Source organism: Phalacrocorax carbo, chromosome 2 (genome assembly GCF_963921805.1).
Source record: "Phalacrocorax carbo chromosome 2, bPhaCar2.1, whole genome shotgun sequence".
In the NCBI taxonomy this organism is placed as follows: Eukaryota; Metazoa; Chordata; class Aves; order Suliformes; family Phalacrocoracidae; genus Phalacrocorax; species Phalacrocorax carbo.
The window spans coordinates 97,673,160-97,694,234 of NC_087514.1; the positions used below are offsets into that span (position 1 = coordinate 97,673,160).

The 21,075-nt window shown below is 43.4% G+C and overlaps 1 protein-coding gene across 5 annotated transcripts in view; it reads left to right on the top strand.

Moving 5' to 3' along the window:
- The window catches only part of PHACTR1 (phosphatase and actin regulator 1), a 311,643-nt gene that overhangs the window by 259,097 nt on the left and 31,471 nt on the right, over positions 1-21,075 (top strand). For all 5 annotated transcript variants that reach the window (XM_064443598.1, XM_064443601.1, XM_064443599.1 and 2 more), the window contains 2 exons: positions 1,849-2,057; positions 3,585-3,741. In XM_064443598.1, coding sequence (XP_064299668.1) covers positions 1,849-2,057; positions 3,585-3,741 — 366 coding nt within the window. The remainder of the gene's footprint in view (positions 1-1,848; positions 2,058-3,584; positions 3,742-21,075) is intronic.

A 21,075-nucleotide genomic window follows, 5' to 3' on the forward strand; every position in this document is an offset into this window, starting at 1 on the left:
CTGTAGTGCATTTATGTGTCATTAGGAGAATTCAGCTGATGGATTTTAAAACTAATTTTGGGATAAAATTTTTTGGGTTGAATTCATTGAAGTCTAATACAAAAATTCACAAGCCAGTTCTTCATGAATCTCTCTTACTTTGTGGTACGAAACATGGACTATCACTAAGAAAATTGAGTTTCTCTCTTCAAGGCATCCAGAAAAGCTGTGCATCTCATTGTTGGTTAGTCTGCAGTAGTAAATGCTGCAATTAACAGAATTATTTCTTTGAAGCCAAAGATGATGATAACAGCATGGTATGGTTTGCTTACAGGATCTGAAGCCTTTCCTTCTCCTTAATCTGTAAGCACATTGTGGACTAGCATCACGTACCCAGAAGTACATTCTGTGAAGTCTTTCTGGGATGTTATCTGGCAGCCATTTAAGAGCCCGTGTTAATGTTAGCGTTAGAAGAAAGAGAAATGTTTCAAGTTGACTCAGTAGAAAATAATTTAAAGAGAAGAATACAACAGTTTTTCAGAATACCAGAGGTATTCTGAGCCGGCTAAAATATTCAAGGGAATTGAGGCTACTCAGCACTTGATAAGGTCAGACCCAAATTTGTGTGCCCCAAGTGCAACTCGGCCAGCACATCTGTTTTCACACCCATGTTCTTCTGGAAAGTAAAATGGGAGTTTGATATAGAGAGGGTGTCCAACACACAAATGTTCCCCATCTTTCATATAGCAGTTGCCTCAGCTGGGACTTGAGAGAGAGGGTGGTTTCTGCTGACTCACAAATAAACCTAAGCAGCTATCATTTTTGCCTGCCAGTCTCTCATTCTCATTTCACATTGGAAAAGCAGCATAACCTGTTAGATGAAAATGGTTTAGGAAACCTGATTCTTTTCCTGATTTTTCCTTTCACCTTTTGTTTGACTTTGATCTTCACCTTCTCAGTTTCGGTTTCCCTACTTGTATTGATATGTTCCTCAGTAAAGGGCTTTGAAATCAACACATAAACAGAGCTAGATGGTAGCAGTACTGCCCACAGGTCTTAACTTAGTAAGCTGCAGGAAATGATCAATCACACCTTATGTGACAGAAGAAATACAATCTTAGCTCCAATTCAGATTGATCTCCAGCACTTGGCTGGAGTGAGAAGCCAGGGCAGGAGAAGGATTATCGTCACTGCAGCCCCCGCAACATATAACGTGCTATTTGCAAACAAACCTCCTTGGTTTGGCTCCGTCCCTTGTTGCTCTCACCAGCTCCCAGTGCCTCCTTCCTCCGAGCCCAGTTTCACATGCTTGGTCCCCTGCACTTCAGAGAGTTGTGCCCTTGCCTTCCCCTCAAGTCAATCAACATCATCTTGCCCAAGGAGTGCAAGTCATAGTTTCTCTCTGTCTTTTTACAATCCTCCTCTACAATCTATAACTTCCCTTCCTCCCACTCTCTCACTCCACCTTTTGCATTCAGGTGAGACATTTTCTCCTTCCTGCCTGCATGCCAGTGGAGAGGTCACACAGACCTCTGAAGGCTGAACACATGCTTATCAGCCTGAGTAGCTGGTGCAATTCTCGCTAAGCCTTGAGGCTGTATTTGCCACAGATCTTTAATTCTCAGTCCTGGCTGCCAGTATTTCTGCCTGCGTGCTGTCCTACCTCTCCCTAACAAGTGTTGTACCTTAAATCTAACACGTACTCAGTTTAAACCCATTAGATGTCTTGCTGGTCATGATATTTCTGTCTCATTTCTTCTCAAAAAGGGATGAAAGACCACTGTGTTCCTAAATACAGTGAGAGAAGCAGCTCCATCTTCCATTGAGCTCTTTCCTTTAGTTTATTTGTTTGTTTTTCTTTCCCAACAGCTCTGGTTTACACACAGGTGACAGTGTTACAAAAACAGGACCTGGGGGCCTTCCAGACATGAGACAAGTGCCAACTGTTGTGATCGAATGCGATGACAATAAAGAAAATGTGCCTCATGAAACTGACTATGAAGACTCTTCCTGCCTGTACCCAAGACAGGAAGAGGAGGAAGAGGAAGATGAAGATGAGGATAACTCATTATTTACAAGTAAGACTCATGCTGTTTTTCCTTTCTCATGTATTTAATTTGTACTCTGAACTCACAATACACAAGGTAAACACAAGGCCTGTGAATTTTCTTTCTTGACCATGGCTTTTGCATCTCTCAGGGTGTGACTACATGGGGATGCTTGGTAAATTAATCCACAATAACAAGTAGTATGAATTTATAGTGCTTTCCCTAATCTGCATTAATCCCTGTCTGGGTAGCTCTCAGACAGAATTCAAATTACTGGTTTTGGCTTCTATTAGTTCATTTCCAAATTGACTTTTGGATTCACTTTCTCAAGTGTCCATGGTGTAGAGAAGCCCTGCCTTTGGCTTAAGTCAAGGTCAGCTCAATAGTTATTTCAGGAGGATGAAATAAGTGCCACCAATACAGAATCAGAACTTTTATATATAGTAAGAAATCATGACAGAATCATAAGTCTGCCCATACTTTGAGAGGGGTCACGATCAGAGAATTGGGCTCAGATAAGAAGAGGAGAGGTTAATTGATAGCCGTATCGCAATTACAGTCTGGAGAGGGACCTGTGGCCCCTTCCTGACCTGTGTGAGAATATCCATCTCCTGCCTTGGTGTGGCGTCGTAGGCCTCTCCCTTGAAGACAAGATACAGTACTTTGCATGTGACAACTGCTCGTCATCCTGCAGGTCAATCTGAAGATTCAGGCCCTTGGATTTCTTTTCTTCCAAAATCTGGGAGCAGTACAATCAAACAACACCCTTTTTAAAACACACAGAAAGAAGATTCTAAAACAAGCATATTTCATCTTCTCAGAATCCCCCTGTATCCTACAAGTGAAATTAAGCAGTATTTGCTCTTAAACTAAGAAACAGAGCAGAACTGCTCTATCTCACGTTCCTGCCAAGGCCCAAAACCCCTCATGGGTTTGTGTCTCTCTGTCCACTTGTGTCTGTCTTCCCTGCTCGAACTGCTTTGGATGCAAGCCTACGAAAGCAAGCTTAAGCCATGAAAGACCACTGGTTTTCACAGTGTCTTTGCTACTGTCACTGCCTGAGAAGCAGTGTCAATTAATGTACAAGAGATCTGTGCTGCTTCTGATTTTGATCCCTTCTAGTGCTACCTTGGATGTTTTGATATTACGTTGCAAGAGAGAGAGATACCTCTCTCTTTCCTCATGCTGTAGCTCTGCTGCCTGCCCAGATTCTGAGGTTGAATTATTCATTCTATTACATGGCTCAGAAGCGTTGTGCCAGAGAAAGCTACAGATGCTACTATAAATTCTGAAACAAGCCTTTCTTCTCCACTCCCCTCTGAGGAGCGATATTTTAATTTCTTTTTCCTCTATACCTACCAAATTCAGCTTTTCCTTATTATGATATGAATTGAGGTTAATTGAGTATGTGAAGTTAATTGACACCCCTTTTCCCACAGTCCATACCAGTGTAAATGAGAACCTAGTATCCTCCCTTGGCTAGTACTTCTTTGCCTGCTGCATGCTGTAATGAAATGATGACACCTCCTTTGGCAGAGCCTCTTCTCTCTCCCACAGGCTCTCTGGCAATGAAAGTCTGCAGGAAGGACTCGTTAGCAATCAAACTAAGCAACAGGCCTTCCAAGCGAGAGCTAGAGGAAAAGAACATCCTTCCCATGCAGACAGATGAAGAGAGGCTCGAACTTAGGCAGCAGATTGGGACAAAGTTAACAAGGTAGGAGACAAACATTTTTCTAACTCCTGCTTTTGGAAATAAGTGGTAGGATGCAGTTTTTATCCTTAGACTGTAAATACTTGAGATCTGTTTGCTCAAAATGTTCAAGAGGAAAAGCCATGGGAGGGAAAAAGAAGACTCTAGACATTATTTCTGCCCCAATATAACTTCCCATACAATGCCCCTTTCATTTTCCTGGCATATCCAATGGCATCTTTGGTTGTGTTAAGTATCAGCATGAACTATGTGGATTTGGTTGTCTTCGGTGCACCACTGGGAAGTGTTCAGCTTTGATGGTGTTTTGGACTGTAGCTGCAGGTGTCATTGGATAGGCTTTTAGTTTGGCCAAAAGGCAGAGGTGTAACTTTCTCTTCTGACTGCACCTCCCGCGAGTAGCTGAGTCGTTTCTTGATCCAAAATACTTTTGTCCTTCAGTACCTGCTTTGGTTGGGTCAGGTTGGACAGATTTACCCTGTCTAGACTCTTTCTTCTTCATAACAGTGTTATTCACCAGCTGTTCTGGTTTTTTCTGTATTGCATGGGGTAGGGGGCATGGCCATTAAATGTGGAAGATTTCTGTCAAGAATTAGTAAACTGAGGTCAGGTAGAAATATCTAAGAACCTCCTGTGCTCCAGCCATTATTTCTGTAATCAGTTTAGTACTGTTATCAACCTGGTGGTATACAGAGCTGGTGAATACTGTTAGTTGCCCTCCAGTGTGACTCTGAGAAAACTACAAGGAGAAGACCAGCCAGTTGTTGGGAATTTTCTTGTGGGTTTTCTTTTTTTTTTTTTTTTCCTTTTTTTCTGGTGGGGAGATAAGGGAGGAACACAGCTACCATGTTGTGAAGACAGGAAGAATAGGAGCTCCTGGTAAATACCACTTTCACACTTTCAGCATTTTGTCTACTTTTTTCATGGCCTCATGTATTGCCTCTTTGGAATAAACTAACCACATCTTTCCAGTCTGTCTTTGAAAGTCTTTGTGCTGGGTGATGCCTAAAATACTCCAAAACCTGTCTAATTCTTCAGTATTATTGTTGAAGGGCCTCAGCAGTGATGCCCGAAGTATGCAAGATGGCACTGCACTGTTGCTGGTACTGGGATTTTTCAGTCCAGTCTTTATTCAGCCTAATACCTTGTTAGGCTGCACATGGAGCTCTGGGTCCCAAAGAGCAGCACATGATAGCAAGGTCCCAATGCTTATGTGATTAATTTTTAACCCTTTTGAAGCATGTGGAGAGTTGAAATTTTTGTCTCTTAGCAGATCTTACTGTGTACTGCTTGACCTTGCAATGACATTGAACAGCATTTCCAGTGTGTTGCCTGTTTGCCTATATTACTTAGGTCTCTCAGAAGTTTTACAGCCCTGTCTGATGAAGGTAAATAGTGTCATTTGCAAACATTGACTCTGCACAGCTCACTGTGCACCAGGTGTTTTTTATCATATATTGCACCTCTCCAAAACCTGTTTTTTCCCCATTAAACAATGTTTCTTCAGCATATCTCTTTTTAACAGGGGAAACTAGTTTCGGCAATACCCAGAACCCTTCCTTTGTAAGCCCCATATTCTCTCGATATCATTGTTTGTTTCCCCAGTTGCATCTCTGCTCATTCAGTGTGAGGTATAATGCTTGATCATGTCTTCTAATATAGCTAGGACTTAGGGGCAATCAGTTCAAATAATTAAAACTGTATATATATGAGTTCAAAAAATAGCTGAGCCACTGCTCTTTCATTCCCATTTTATATCAGTGTAACATCACTGAAATTGGTAGAATTTCACAAGCCTTATCTGGAATAATATAGTTGCCAGTCTGACCTTTTAATTACTAGTATTTACAACTTACTATCTTATCCTTTTGAGTAGTTAAAAACAATCAAGAAATAAGAGGAGAAAAAAAATCTTTCCTCTTCTCTAATATGCAAAAAGCCACAGACATTTCAGCAGAAAAAAGGAAGGTATCTATCTTACCAGTGTTTTGTATCTATATGTGATGTGTCCATGTGCACAGACTGATGAACATTAGATTGCAATAGAAAGAATATTTCAATTTGGACAGTATTTCTTAACTGTCCAGACTTCATTACTGAATCCATCCTTTGCCATTGCTTAGTAATTGTCACACAGTGATGCAAATGCCAAGCAAAATTAAAGTAGTGAAGCATTTATAGTCCTTAGAGAAGATGCTAGATGCGGACTATAATTGCAGCTGGCAATTTCGGATTTCAGAGGGATATGTACTGTTCCACGAATGGTCCCCTACGGTTTAAAATAGCTAGCCAATGAAATCACATATGCTACTTACAGAAGTAAAAAATGCAGAATAAAAACTTCAGCAAATAGTTATTGTCTGTAATGGATCAATTAATTTTCACCAAGAGGCTGATTAGGATACTTCAGTATTTATGCATAATCCTCATAGTATTTAGCTTGGGAGAGCTCATTGGCTGCCACATTTGGCAGAGCAGAATTTAGTACTATAAAGAGAATGTCATTTTTAAAGATGCTTACAGCCAGGCATATTGAGAGATTCACCATTGACATACTGCGTGGGACTAAAGTCATCCCAGGTGTAGTTCCTCCAGACTTATTAGAGTTGCACCAGGAATCCATTTGGCTCAGAACTGTTTGTTCAGATCCTGTTTAAATGTAGCTTGGAACCTCTGAACCTCCAGTTGGTCCAAGAAAAATTTTATTACTTTATTACTGCATCCGCCAACTGGTAGAGAGACTCCAGAGCAGACTTCACCATGTCACCTGTTTCCCGTGATGGAAGAATGGTGCCTTGACTTACACCAGACCAGTTGTAAGGGTGAGGCTGCAGAGAATTTGCACCTAGGGCACAGCAACCCTGGGTGTACATACAGGTTCTGGTCGATGGCAAGTTGAACATGAGCCAACGGTGTGCCCTGGCAGCCAAGAGGGCCAACCATGTCCTGGGGTGCATCAAGCCCTGCATTGCAGCCGGTCGAGGGAGGGGATTGTCCCACTCTGCTCTGCGCTGGTGCGGCCTCACCTCGAGTGCTGCGTGCAGTTTGGGTGCCACAGTATATTGAGGATATAAAGCTACTAGAGAGTGTCCAGGGGAGGGCCACAAAGTTGGTGAAGGGTTTAGAGGGGAAACCGTATGAGGAGCAGCTAAAGTCACCTGGTTTGTTCAGCCTGGAGAAGGGGAGACTGAGGGCAGACCTCATTGTGGTCTGCAGCTTCCTCACAAGGGGAGGAGCAGGGGCAGGCGCTGATCTCTTCTCCCTGGTGACCGATGACAGGACCCGAGGGAATGGCAGGAAGATGTGCCAGGGGAGGTTTAGGTTGGATATTAGGAAAAGGAGCTTCTCCCGTAGGGTGGTGGAGCACTGGACCAGGCTCCCTGGGGAGGCAGTCACGGCACCAAGCCTGACAATTTTAAGAAGCACTTGGACAACGCCCTCAGAGCCATGGTGTGAATTTTAGGGTTGTCCTATGCAGGGACAGGAATTGGACTTGAAGATCCTTGTGGGTCCCTTCCAACTCAGGACATTCTATGATTCTATGATTCCATGACTGTATCTTATAGCAGGATCTGGCCCACTACACACCAGAATATTAGCTCAGCCATGAGACAAACTAACACCTTTGTACCTATCGTAGGAACACTTGACATGAGTATAGTGCTTCGCTGGTGTGTATTCTGTATCATGGTTCAGCACATGTAGATCCAAGCAAAAATGGAGCTTTTTGCCCCGGATGGCAAAATATGTCCTAACAAAGGCAGGAAATCTCACATTATGTGAATTTAGCCATGTGAATACGCCACTGCACCATACACTATTTCTGGTCAGTCTTTACACAGCAATTACAGCAACTAACTAGAAGACCTCCTCCTCTAACAAAACCAGAATGGACTACTCCAAAAAGTGATACCTACTATGAAGCTGGGAGCTAAAATAGTGAATTAAGATACACAACTCCCAGCTCATAACCTCATGTGACTTGGTGATAGAAATGGATGCTGGAGGCCTTGTTCTTGACTGCTAAAAACCCATACAACTCCATTAACTTATACACTGAAATGCAGACCTTCTACACTAAGTAAATCTTTACATGGGTAAGGTTTTCTCTTTTTTTTTTTCTGCCTGCTCAGCTTCTCCTGAACTCCTCCTCCATTTTATCCCTCTGTTGTCTGCACAGCTTCATAGCTGCTCAAGAAGAGTGTATAAGTGACCACAAGACAGAAAGGAGAAAACAGGAGGGAAAACAGGACTCTGAAAGTTAACAGGCAGAGGTAAAAGACAGACTTCTGCCTTCTGCCTGTCTGGCTGGCTGTGTTGGACCTGCTGGGAAGCACCAGTCCCCTGGTTATTCAGGTTAGAGCAGGAGGACCTGGGTTTAACTTTCAGTGGCTATCAGGGTGAGAGCGAGGCATATCCGGGCTATGATTGTGAAGCAAGGACTCAGACAGGCTCTGGATCTGAGCCGGGAGGTTCTCCTGGGGCAATGATAAAGGCACGCCTGTCAGGAGCCCCTGGTGAAGAGGAGGACCAGCACTGATGGGTGATGCACAGCAGAGCCACGTGTTTCCCAGAGACGGCCGGACTTCCCCTGGTACTGAGATGGGTGCTTCAGTGCTGGTCCTTGCACTTTCACCCAGGAATCATAATGGTGGTCATAAGAGACCACAAAGACTTCCTCAATCAACATATTATTTAGTAAGCACAAAAGCCCTTTAGAGAAAATATATCTATATATTTCTGTATAGCTGTACATTACACCAGACTTTGCTGAGGACTTTGTACACCCGTGAACTGGGAAGATCTGGTTTCTTTGTATGTCTTTCACAAAGTCTCTCCCATACCTTGAGACAACATGTGTCTTTAGACTATGGCTGATCTGCCATGCATCCTATGGGATAGGCTTTCTAAATCACTCAAGTCTTTTTTTGAGTCTCTTAACGCCCCAACGCTAGTGAAGGTGCTCATTAGCAATTAGATACAGAAATATTAAAGCTGAGATTTTTGTCCACTGCTTTTCAAGAACGTATGGCAGTGTCCTTATCTGTTTTCTCTGAATTGCTTCCATCCTGGCTGTTCCCACCTGCTGGAATAGGATGATCTAGTTATACAAAAAGTCTGGTAATCCAGTACTATTATCACCATGTTGCTAATAATCAATGCTAAGGGAACGTCATGATATTCACAGTGATATTACTGGTCAGCGTCATGTCTGTCTCATCAGCACATTCCTACCCACCTCAGGGCAGGGGGCAGGCTGACTGCAGGTTACAGGGCAGGGCAGATACATAAAGGCTGTCCATGGGTGAGCAGTGCGTGTCAGGGGACTGCTGCCTATCACTGGCAGGTGCCACAGACAGCCCAGTGAGATTTTGCAGCCGATAAGATTTTGTGCTGTGCTGCTGCCAGAACCAGTCAGTTGTAGGAGTCATGTTTAACCCAAGACCATGCCCAGTGTGAAAGCAAAAAGTGATGAGGTGGGGGAGCAGCCCTCTGCACATTAACGAAATAATTAAATAGAAAATAATTAAATTAGAAACAAATAAAGTAATTCTTGCAGTGTCCACACAGCCTCTCTTGTGACTTTGAGTGATGGACATCCCATTGCTCGACTGAATCCTGCGAGCGTGTCACTATATGTGTTCTGCTGGCTTTAAAGCAGTGAATCAATGGCAAGCTCCTCTGTCAGATATACAGTAGTGCTCTGTATTGCTTTTTGTATAGCCCTGGATTTATTCACTACAATACCTTATGGGGTGCTGTCCTTATACCAGCAAGTGGAAAATCTTGATCTGAAGCAATATAAATAATATACTGCAAGTATCACAAGGCAAAGGGTAGGAAGTATGAAAATAGATCACAGAGACACTGTCTGTGTGCATATGGCTGTAAATATGTACACTTGAGATACAGACCTACACACCTACTAGATGCATTTATAGTCCCATTGATGCTTTGGAAGTAGTACCAAGATGTCTGTGACTGAGAAATGTAGCATGAAAAGTCATAAATCTTTGTTGTGAAGCGGCGGGTTTGACAGATGATGGTCACCTACTACTTCGATCAGAAAGGTAATCTACTCTACACATTCCCTGATCAATACTACGTCTTCCTCAGCTGTACTGAAAGATACTGCTCAGAAACAGAAATCCTGTGATGAAATGAACTTGTTGAATTCCCACAAGTATAAAAAATTGCCATTGATTTTCAAAATGTCACGAGGCTGCTGTGAGGTTTTTGGTCTTGTTCACATCAGGTGCTAGTTGTCCGTGTGTCCCTCTGCATGAGGGAGAGTACTCAGGAGAAAGAGCAATAGAGTATGTTTGTAAACAGAAGGAGAGATGTGAATGAGAAATAAGAATATAAAAGTCGGGCAATTTGTGAAAAGGATTGCGTCTTTGGCATCACCATGAAGGTGACAGAGACATTACCAGTGCTGAGGAAGGGTCGGTGTACAAGGCTTGCACAGCTGTTAAAACGCACAGCAGTTTCTTCAGAGGCCTGAGGGGACTGAACAGTCCAAAGTGATAATTTTTATTTTTTACTAAAAAATAAGGCTGTGAGGAGATTCAGCCTTTTGAATCGGTTCATTATTTAAACAGCGTTGCAGTCCCATTGAGGGGAGGGTTTAATCAACCAGAGGACGGCAGCAAGAAGGCCCCGTCAAGCATGGCTGAATCTCTTCGTGACTGTTCCCCATCCAGGACTGTGAAGAGCATTTTGTGCCCTCCCCATTTCCAAGTCATTTAGGGATAAAAAGAATGGGCAGACAGCGGGATTAGGCTTTATTCACAGACCTCATTTTGTTGGGTAATGTGAAATAATTTCTTTCTAATTACCTCTGACGTCTGCAATTCTCACCCTTATTGTTAGCTTGCACTAACGGGAGAAAAGCAAGCGCCTAAAGCAAGAGCTCATCCCCAACGGCAGCGCGCACGCGTGTGTGTGTGTGTGTGTGGAGCTTGCCTCTTTGCATGTCGGGTGCTGGGGATAAATCACACGGAAAATGGGATTGTGGTAAACAAGCTCATCTAAATCCTGGATTAGAGGGGACGGCAGTACTAGATTCATGAATGGAGGCGACAAAAAAAAAAAAGCCGCAAAGGACTGAGCCTGGGTTTTAGCCGTGGTGGTACAGAGGGAAAACAGAATTTTTTTCCTGTTTAGTTTAGCTTCGTGAGGAAGCTGTACATTTATGAGAAACCCCAAGGCAGCTATCTAAATTGCCCTTAGCATCAGGAGGAAGGCAGCAAAAACAGGTGATTATTGTGACAGGCTGAAACTGAGTTATCATTACATATGTGGGCTCAACTGCCAGGAATAAATACTCTGAGCAGAACTGATCTGGGTTCTGTGGAGGGGTACGGATGGGAGATGGGCTCCCAAGACCTTTGTCAGCTCTCCTTTCTGTGATTGTTGTCCTGGCAAGCTGTTGTGCTGAATGGAAAGGAGGCTTTGTAGTTAAAATGCTCTGGGAAGGCTGCATTTTCCACAGGCTTCCTAACCTTAGGCAAGCCACTGAAAGAAACATATGCGCACATGTACATGCATGTATATTTAAGGTATGTGGGGGCTCCAAATGTACATATGTGCCTATGAACTTTGGAAAATTCCACTAGTTGACAAACGCTCACTGACAGCAAAGTTTGTGTGCTTTCAAAAAACCACTCAGATATCAGGATCTCTTTAGACATCTAACTTTGTGTTTCAGTAGGACAAGGATCCTAATTTCTGAGCACGGCTTGGACTTGTCTCTTTATATTAGGGATTCTCATAGCTAACATAATCATTCGTCAGAGAAAAATACAAGCCTAACGTCACGAATGGTGCTATTACTATTGTTTTGATATGAGTTTCAACAACTAACAGCATGAATTTGCTTCATCTGAGTAATTTGCTATGGCAAAAGGTCAATGGAGCAATCAAGGGAAAGAGGAGGTGACAGTGGGTAAAGTCACCGCAAAACACATCACCTCTACATGCTCCTTTGTTTGTGGGATGAACTATGTCCTTAACCTATGATCTGGAAGGGCCCTGGCAGTGTCACCTCTGCTCTCTCGCAGCTCTACCTCCTGATGCAATGAACCCCTGCCACCACCAGTTTTGCTCAACTGGGGCCTGCAGATGTTTTGCTAAGTATGAGAGCAAAACCTCAGAGAGTGGATATAGTCTGTCCTTAGGCAGATGTGTCTCTCCATGTTAGAAGGTGGGGCTCCAAATGTGCAGAGACAATTTATTTATGTTACTATAAAGGAGAAGGAATGTTGTGCTGAGGAGAGGAATGCTCTTAATGGTAGGCAACGGGCAGCAAGAAGCAGCATTTGAGGACAAGGTCTCTCCAGGGGTACCTGTGTGGCCACTGATGAAATGGAAAGTGTTTTCTCCCTGTCAAAAATTCATTTCAATCAGAGACAGCGGCAGCCCAGGAAGGTATTTGTTATTCCTGGGGTCTGTCACTGCTCCCGTTGCCTGCTCTCATGGAAGCAGTGCAAGTCACTCCGCACTGTCATTACAACATCTGTTTCTCCCATCCTTTCTCTGCAGAAGCTGAGGCAGAATGCATTATGGGGTTACAATTTCCTCTTCATGCTTCCTATCCTCTTCAGCCCCCTGACACAGTTTGTGTTTGAGGTCTAACTCAGGCTGTCAAGACAGCTGAGACAAATATATTTAGTCTACCTTAGTTTCCTTTGCAGTTTCAGTGGGGTGTGGTATCCTTCATTTTCTGCCCCACATTGATTGCAGTGTTGCTTTTAGCTGTCAAACCACTGTCAGCTTTTACCTCAGTTCTCTGCTGGGCAAAATAATTCATGGTGATATAATGCAAGCTTGTGGCAGTAATGAAATAACCTATGTCGGTAATAGAAATACTCTTATTTCTCCAGTAAACAAGAGGCCACATGAAGTCCACGCAAGACTCTTTTTGAGTAAAAGAATGACAAATATTAATAAAAACAGGTGAAACAAACACAAGCAAGGAAGTAGCTGATTCAAAATATTACATTCTGGCTTTAAAAGAACAAAAAGGTGGTTTGTTTGGGTTTTTTCTTTTGCTGGTTAATGCTGACAAATTTAGGGCAGCTCCATTAAGAACTAGCTTGTAAATTTCCACCTTGAAAAACTCTAACCATAAATCTTCATGTTTTGTGTCTGCTGATTGTGGGGAGTTAATCACAAGCACAACAGTTGCTCAGCTTGGATGACCTTGTAATTGCCATAAAGGAAACAAATCAGATGGCAGTACAAGTAGATAAAAGAAGCAGACTGGCAGGAATAAATTTCACTTTATAGGCTGATGACTGTAAAATGGAGAAATCACTTTTTGAGCAAAATATTTAACCTCTCTCAGAAATTATAGTTTGCATTTCCCGCCCCCCACCCCCCCCACACACACCTCCCACCCCCCCCACCTTGGTGTATTATGGCCTATTTGGCAACATAGGTAATCCTTTTAAAGGAGTCAAACGCGTAAGACCAATTTTTTTATCCTGACTCCAATCAGCTTTTAAATATGTATGTGCTCGTACATCTGCACTGTAACTATGTACTGTGACCACAAGCAGGACTGCTAGAGAAGTGAGTCTAAGTTGCGAGCATGGTCATCTATGTATGTCTAGAAATGCAGAGTTTCATGTGCAGGTTATTGTATGTGAGTAAATAGAGGTGACTTTTTGAAGAGTTGACCCTGTAGTAAATAGGATTTAATGTTTTATATGTTTGTTTTATATAAGATTACATGTCTTTTGGTCAAATGTACCAAGAAAGTGAATATACTTACCGTTACATCTTATACAATTATGTATGGTTGGAATTTTGCATGTTTTACCTAAGACATAGTGTTAGTATGAGGGTCACTTAGAGATGAACAGGGACTTTTTTTGCAGGCGTGCAGAAAAGTTACAACCAGTCTTTTAGAGGCAAGTGCAGATGAGAATTATGCTCATATTTCAGTGCACTGGGATTCATAAGCACTGTACAGACCATATGTGGAGATTAAACTAAGTCCTTAGCCTCAGACCTGACCATGTAAAATTACCATCTGTTAATAACATCAGCGAAGAGGAAGTGTCCTCGTGCGCAGTAGACCACATCAACGTGTCTCTGAGTATGCAGCCTGTAATATTCATTGCTTGCCTTTCTGATGATAAATAATTTTCAAACCAGCAAACTACAAGGAAAGCATGTTAGCACCAAGGTAAATTCAGTAACCTGGTTCTTCACTGACACCCCTGAATTCAGGAGGCAGCTACGCTAGTGGATAATGAGTAATTAATAAAATAAGTATTCAATATATTGTATTTGCTAAATGAGCAAGCATATAACATCAGGCTGGACTATTTATTCTGCAGAATATCTGAGTTTTTCAGCATGCTGGAAAAGTCTTCACAATTTCCTTTGTTGCAGTAATCAAGGCAGAAATGGTCTTCCTGCCTCCCTGCAATCAACTGGCTTTGATTTAAAAGCCAGCCTTGCAAGCAGGGGACCCTGATCTCAAACAGCGGGGGCTGCAAAGGTGCCCATCCATTCCTTCAGTGGGGAACAGGAACGCTGTCTGGACCAAGGCCCCTTTTCCTGCACAGGCACAGGGACTTCCGTTACCTGGTGGGATGGTGGATAGCATCATTTGGGGGACCTCAGTCACCTGGTGGGATGGCAGATGGCAGCTCGGTTGCACCCAGGCCCTGTGGGGGAGTGCACAGGGAGATGTAAACTGCAAGTAAATGCTGTCCTCAGGAGGCCCTCACAGAAGCTACAGAGAAAGGTCCCTGGCCATCTGCCATGAAGTTTTTTTCACACCCCATCAGCTGGCTCACCTCCACCTAAGCCTGCGAGCAGCGTGAGCAACAAGCTCCTTTGGCCTGGTGGGCTGCACTGGGAAATTGGAGCACCTGAACTGTGGTCCCTGGCTTTCCTAGAGCACACTCTGCCCCAGTGCAAGGACTTCCTTGCCCCAATATCCAGGTTTCAGCTGTAAAAGAAGGAGGGCAGGCAACTGCTCTGACAGGAATGGGGTTTTTTGGAGTCAGGTTTGAGAATACACTGCATCTGTACATCAGTCTCGAAGTGGGGAGCAACTCCCCCGACAGAAGTCTGGTGCCTTCTTGAATCTCCCTGTCAGAGCATTCTCCAGCTCATCCCAAAACCTCCCTCTGCTCCTTTTGGGAGAAGGAGTAGCTGATGTCCCAGGGCCAGAACATCCCCAGAGACTCTTTCCCTTTTCCTGGTTAACAACTGAGTGTAAATGCCTGGTGTCCTTCACCCTCAGACTGAGCCAGAACCATTAACCCTTCCCTTGTTTGGGCAGACATATATGCTGAGATAGAGAGACCTGGGAAATTCCAGGGATCATAGAGCTATGTGATACTCCACCATTCATTTCATCTTCTCCCCTCAGACTAACAAAGAAAATCTAAGTCTCTGCTGCAGTTAGAAAAGCTGCCAACATTTTGAACTGCTCTGTTAAATTCCAGCAAGTTAAGGGCTCCACGGCGTTTTCTAATGTAACATGACAGATGAAAAAAGGCTCTACAGCAGTGTAGAGATATGCTTTTTGCCTCTGAAACCCATCATATGTGACACATTCTTGGGAGGTACTTTTACTTCCCTTTGTCTTGGCTAAGTCTTCTCCTCAGAGTCTTTATTCTGTCTTGTCTCTTCTTGTATTTCAGTAGTGCTAGTAGCCCCCTCCATCCCACCTCGGTTCAAGATATTGTACAGCACTTGGCCTCAGTCTGAAGGATTTTGGAGCACATATAAAGACGGTGACAGTGAAATGCGGGGCATCAGGGGGGTATACTAGGCGTCACAGCTCACTTGTCCCAGCGTCCTCCCTGCTAGTTGCTGCCTCAGATTTGATTCTCCCATATGCATGTCACTGTACCTTGCCTTCCTCTCAGTTCTGTGCACTTGTTGTTAAAACATGACATATCTCATAATTAGGGCACATGTTAAAATCTTCAAGAGAGACAACACTGCCTCAATATTCAGTGTAAAAGTATATCTGAAAGGATTAATTTGACGCAGCAGTACTAAAAATTTAGTGCTATCTCTATTTTTTTAATGTTTCTTTGATCGATCATGGCACCTGGGAGAAGTGCCCAAAGACTGGAGGAAAGCAAATGTCACCCCTATATTCAAGAAGGAGGACTCAGGAAATTATAGGCCAGTCAGCCTCACCTTGATCACTGGGAAGGTGATGGAGCAGCTATTCCTGGAAACCATACCCGGGCATGTAAAAGACAAGAAAGTCATGCTTGATCAATGTGATCAACTTCTACAATGAAATGACTGGCCTGGTAGACAAGGGGAGAGCAGTAGATAGTGTCTATGTAGACTTCAGTAAGACTTTCAACATTGTCTCCCTCACAGTGAAGTTGTTGAAGTATGGGCTGGATGGGCAGATGGATTGAAAACTGTCTGAATGGCCAGGCCAGACGCTGGCACAAAGTCTAGTAGTGTACCCCAGAGAGTCCTCTTTAACATCATTCATTAATGATCTGGACAATGGGCAGAGTGTACCCTCAGCAAACTTACTGATGACCCCAAAACTGGGAGGAGTGGCTGATGCACCAGAGTGTCATGCTGCCATCAAGAGGGACCTTGACAAGCTGGAGAAATGGGCTGACAGGAATCTCATGAAGGTCAACAAAAGCAAGTGCCAAGTCCTGCACCTGGGGAAGAGCAACCCCGTGCACCCGTATATGCTGGGGCCAATCAGCTGGAGAGCAGCTTGACAGAAGAGGATCTGGGGGTCCTGATGGACACCAAGTTGGACATGAGCCAGCAACATGCCCTGGCAGGAAAAAAGGGCTAATGGTATCCTGGACTGCATGAGGAAAAGTGTTGCCAGCAGGTCAAGGAAGGTGATCCTTCCCCTCTGTCCAGCACTGGTGAGGCCACACCTGAAATGCTGTGTCCAGTTCTGGGCTCCTCCATACAAGAGAGATATGGGCATATGGGAGAGAGTCTGACAAAGGGTCACAAAGATGATTAAAGGAGAAAGGCGGAGAGAGCTGGGACTGTTCAGCTTAGAGAAGAAAAGACTTGATATTGATGTGTATAAATACCTGAAGGGAGGGTGCAAAGGGGACGGAGCCAGGCGTTTCTCAGTGGTGCCCGGTGACAGGACCAGAGGCAACGGGCACAAACCAAAACACAGGAGGTGCTGTCTCAACGTCAGGGAGCACTTTTTTCACTGTGAGGGTGACCAAGCACTGGCATAGGTTGCCCAAGGAGGTTGCGGAGTCTCCCTCCTTGGAGATATTCAGAAGCCATTTGGACACAGTCCTGGCTTGAGGTGGCCCTGCTTGGGCAGGGGCTTTGGACCAGATGACCTCCGGAGGTCCCTGCCAACCTCCACCGTTCTGTGATAGCACATGGCATCAAAAGAGCTGACAAAGTCGTGTATTAGCAACATCTTTGCCTTTCGAAATGCATGATGTTCCTGGCTGATTTTCTGTGTGCCTTTGGCACTGCAGAGTGGCCAAGTTCTGTCTCAGACTTTCCCAAATCCTGACTCCCTTCTCCCCCCCAGTCTAAGGTTACTGTGAATGTGGCTCATAAAGCTATTCTGATGCAATGTTTGACAAATTTCTCCTGCCTTGGGTTATTGCACAATGGGTGTGCTGGCACAGATAATTTAGCCGTGTCACAAGCTCCGACAAATGTCTGTCTATGACATGTAGACCATGAAAGTCTCTAGCTCACTTCAGTTCCAAAAGAGTATGGGGTTAGCCTTTGAGACCAAACTCCTTGTGCTCTGCTCCATGGAAAAATTTACCAGGACTCGGTTTCTAAACAAGAACATCCTACAGGCACACTCTATTCACATGGAAATCAACTCCAGGCGCCCAACTTCCCTCAAAAAGCATTTCTGTCAGCCCTGCACCTCCCCATCCCCTCAGTCCACCTCTGTCATGGTAGAAAAACCCCAGAGTCCAAGTTTCACTTCCAAGAGATTTTCAAATTCCTTACACCCTTGTTTAGCTCTTTTCTCCTTTTCTAGCTATCCAAAGAAGAACCTTAAAATCTGCCTTCAAAACTTTCAGTCTGTGGGTGGATCCAGAGACTCAACAAACAGCAATTTATTGTTCTTTCACAATTTGGGGAGTTGGGAGCTTGCTCATCTCAGAAACATCCCAGACAGCCTGCAGTGGTGCTGTCTGGTATCTGTACAGCAGCAATGATCTCCAGTAGTGCAGAGTATGGCAATGTTCTAATGGCTCTAGTAAGAAAATAGGATGGAAGTGTGTGTTTGATGCACGTTTTGCTCGTCGGAGTTTGAAAGGCCAACAGAGTGTAGTAGTTGCGAGACATTTATTCCCCCTCTTCCTTAGCAGCTGGTGTTCATTAGCTGGGCTCAGCAGAGCACCACTGCTGTCAAGCAGGAGCAAAGTTGTTACTAGCACTGGTGTAATCTCCAGTCATGAAGAGTGGGCTTAACTCCCAATAAACTATAAGGTACAGATGTAAGTTCAGTATGCTTGGAAAGCAAAACGCAAGTCCACATGGCTGTGGCCAGTGCAGGCTGGAAGGAGGGACTAAAAGAGTGTATTCTTTTACTTCAGTTCGGCGCTGATGCATGAAAGATTGCATGTTTTAAACTAATTGTGAAGCTGAGAAAAGCTAGGAAGCAGGCACTGTGTCTGTTTGCCAGGCCATCCTAGCCAGCATGTTTTAGTGCCAACCTGCAGCCTCTCATAGCAGTAGGTGCAGTTTGCAGTTTTACAAACATTTTGTGAGTCATCCGTACTTGTTCAGAAGGGATTTTGTCAGGGTGACTGTGCTGACTGCCTTTGCTACCTCTCTCCAACCCCCATCTCCTTGCCTTCACTGCAGCAGAATATGCACAAAACCAGTGGATGACACAAAACCGAAAGCCCAGGACAGACGTATTTCAGTACTGGCATCTGAGCATGCCCTGCAGGGAAATCCAGGCTTCTCCTGTGGCATGTCAGCAGCCACAAACAAACAAGCTTTGCTCCTCTTGCATACAAAATGTTTTAAATATTAAATCCTCTCAGCCCCTCTGCCTGAATGCTAGCTACATACACTATTCAGACCAGTAAAGAGCTCAAAAAACAATCACCAGTTTAAGGCAGTCTTTCTTTAGAGGACAAACAGTTGCAAAAATCTGGGTTTTAATAGTACCCTTATTTGAAATGTCACAAGGAAGACATCTACAACACTGTCCCAATGGGGTTTAAGAAGTGAAATGTCTGAAGCATAAAAGAGAGATTACTCTTCAGGTCCACTGGGCCATGAACAGGTTTCTCTCCCATTTTGTATAAGATGGAAGATGTCATCAGGCACTCTCTCCTCCTCCTTAGTTCAACATGAGCTCTAATTAAGGAAAAAAATAATGAAAAGAATACTGCTGTCCTCCCAGCAGCTAGACTGTGGTAATGAAGCAGGTTTTTACATTGATAAAGTGTCAGGGGAGCTGGGGAGTGTGCAGCCACCTGATATTAGGCAGAAAACTAAGAGTGGAGAAACTTCAGTAGAGGTTGAACTGAGCCCTCAGAATGTCAGGGAGAAAATGGAAAAAGCTGATGTCGCACTATGCAGGAGACAAAGAGAAAGACATGTTCAGCATATCACATAGGGTTTGTACGTCCCTCTGGAAGTGTTTTGTTTCATGGGGGTGTTTTGGGGTTTTTTTTTGTTTATTTTGAAGTTAAGAGTATTTGTCTGGAAATAGGATGTTTGTTACTTTGGAGATTATTGATTCCTGCCACTAATTCCTTATTTGATGTAATAAGCCTCTTTGTAACATTCTATTTGTTTTGCTGTGGAAATACTTATGAAGCAGCAACAACAACAAAAAGGATTATTGCTTTATGGTTTAAATTTAGCCTCTGGGTAATTATGTGTGTCTCAGTAACTTTGAGAGAAGAAAATGCAGATGGGACAGGAATTCTCCTGAGGAAAAAAATATCTTGTTGTGCTTTCAGGCCACCTTTTTGTGAGCAAATAGTGTCTAATATCTTGTTAAAGTAACAACTGTGCCGTTTCCTAAGGCATTTTTAATTGTAAGCCGGTGAATAATTTCTGCCTTTTTTTTTTTTTTTTTCAAACTAGCCATTCTTGGTATTTCTGTCTCTGGCGCAGCACACTGACTGATGTCAGAATGATGTAGCATGAGATGCTACAATTTAAAAGAAAGTATTTCTAGGTTTTCATAGTGCACAGAGGTGAATGTTGGTGCTGAAAATGAAGGTGTTAAATACACACCAGCTGGAAGGGTACAGGTTGTGTTCTTGAACAAGGTGGGAATTTATACAATGGGCAGATCTCTGGGTAGGGTGGTGAAACATGAAACTCCCTAGAAAGGTATGAAATAATGTCACAAACAGCGATGCGGGTACAAAAGAATCAATGTTGTAAAATGTATGCAAAGAGCCAGCCTGATCAGCAGGAATCACAGATCCTTAATGTGACCATTAAATGGCTAGGAATGACCCAGGCATCTGCACAGCAGCTGGCAACACAGCTACTGGGGAGAGCTCTCCTTGTAGTCTGCTTCAGTAGATTTGTGCTTGCAATAACTGTAGCAGTTACTGCAAGAAGAGGTGAGTCTACTGGAGTTGGCTGAATAAGGGATTTTTTGCATTTGGTACTCAAATGAAACAAAATAATTAACAAGTGGGGTAAGGAAAACTGAATAAAAATAGCATATTGGGGCATTAATTTTTTTATCGCAAACTGAAAAATAGCATTTCAGGTCACAATCAAATATTTTGTCCAATGCATTTTTAATGTGCTTTTTTTTTTTTTTAAGAAAAGTATGTCTAGTGAATTGTTTTCTCAGCTGAAACTACTCACTAAGTTTGACCTCACCTCGCAGACAGTTTCTGACCTGCCAGAGCTCAGGTTTTTCGCAGTTTCACTGTTTGTCACAAACATTTCACCCAGCCCTAATTCTCACTCTTCAAGTGGACATTTTAGGCCACAGCTCTTCGCAGTAAGTCACTGCTATTTATCACCTGCCCTTCATGCAATCTGGGGGTCTGAAATCCCGCTGGCACAAAATAGTTAATCACTCTTAAAGCTCTCAAATTTGTTCACTTCCAGGAATTTTCCACTTCAGTAACAAGACATAGTGTGGGCACCATGCTATTTCCTATGCATCTTTTCTCCTAGAAACTGAATTATCATGGTTTGGAATTGCTAACACTGCCAACTTCTGTTATTAAAGTGTTTGTTTGGAATTACTGTATTGTGGCTGTTCCGAGTCACTGGGTATTTTAGCTTTTGATTAATTCCTCAGAAAGTGGATAAGTTGCGCTTTTTTGACATTACCAATTTAAAGTGCCTGTTTGGAGATGAATTTGATTTTCT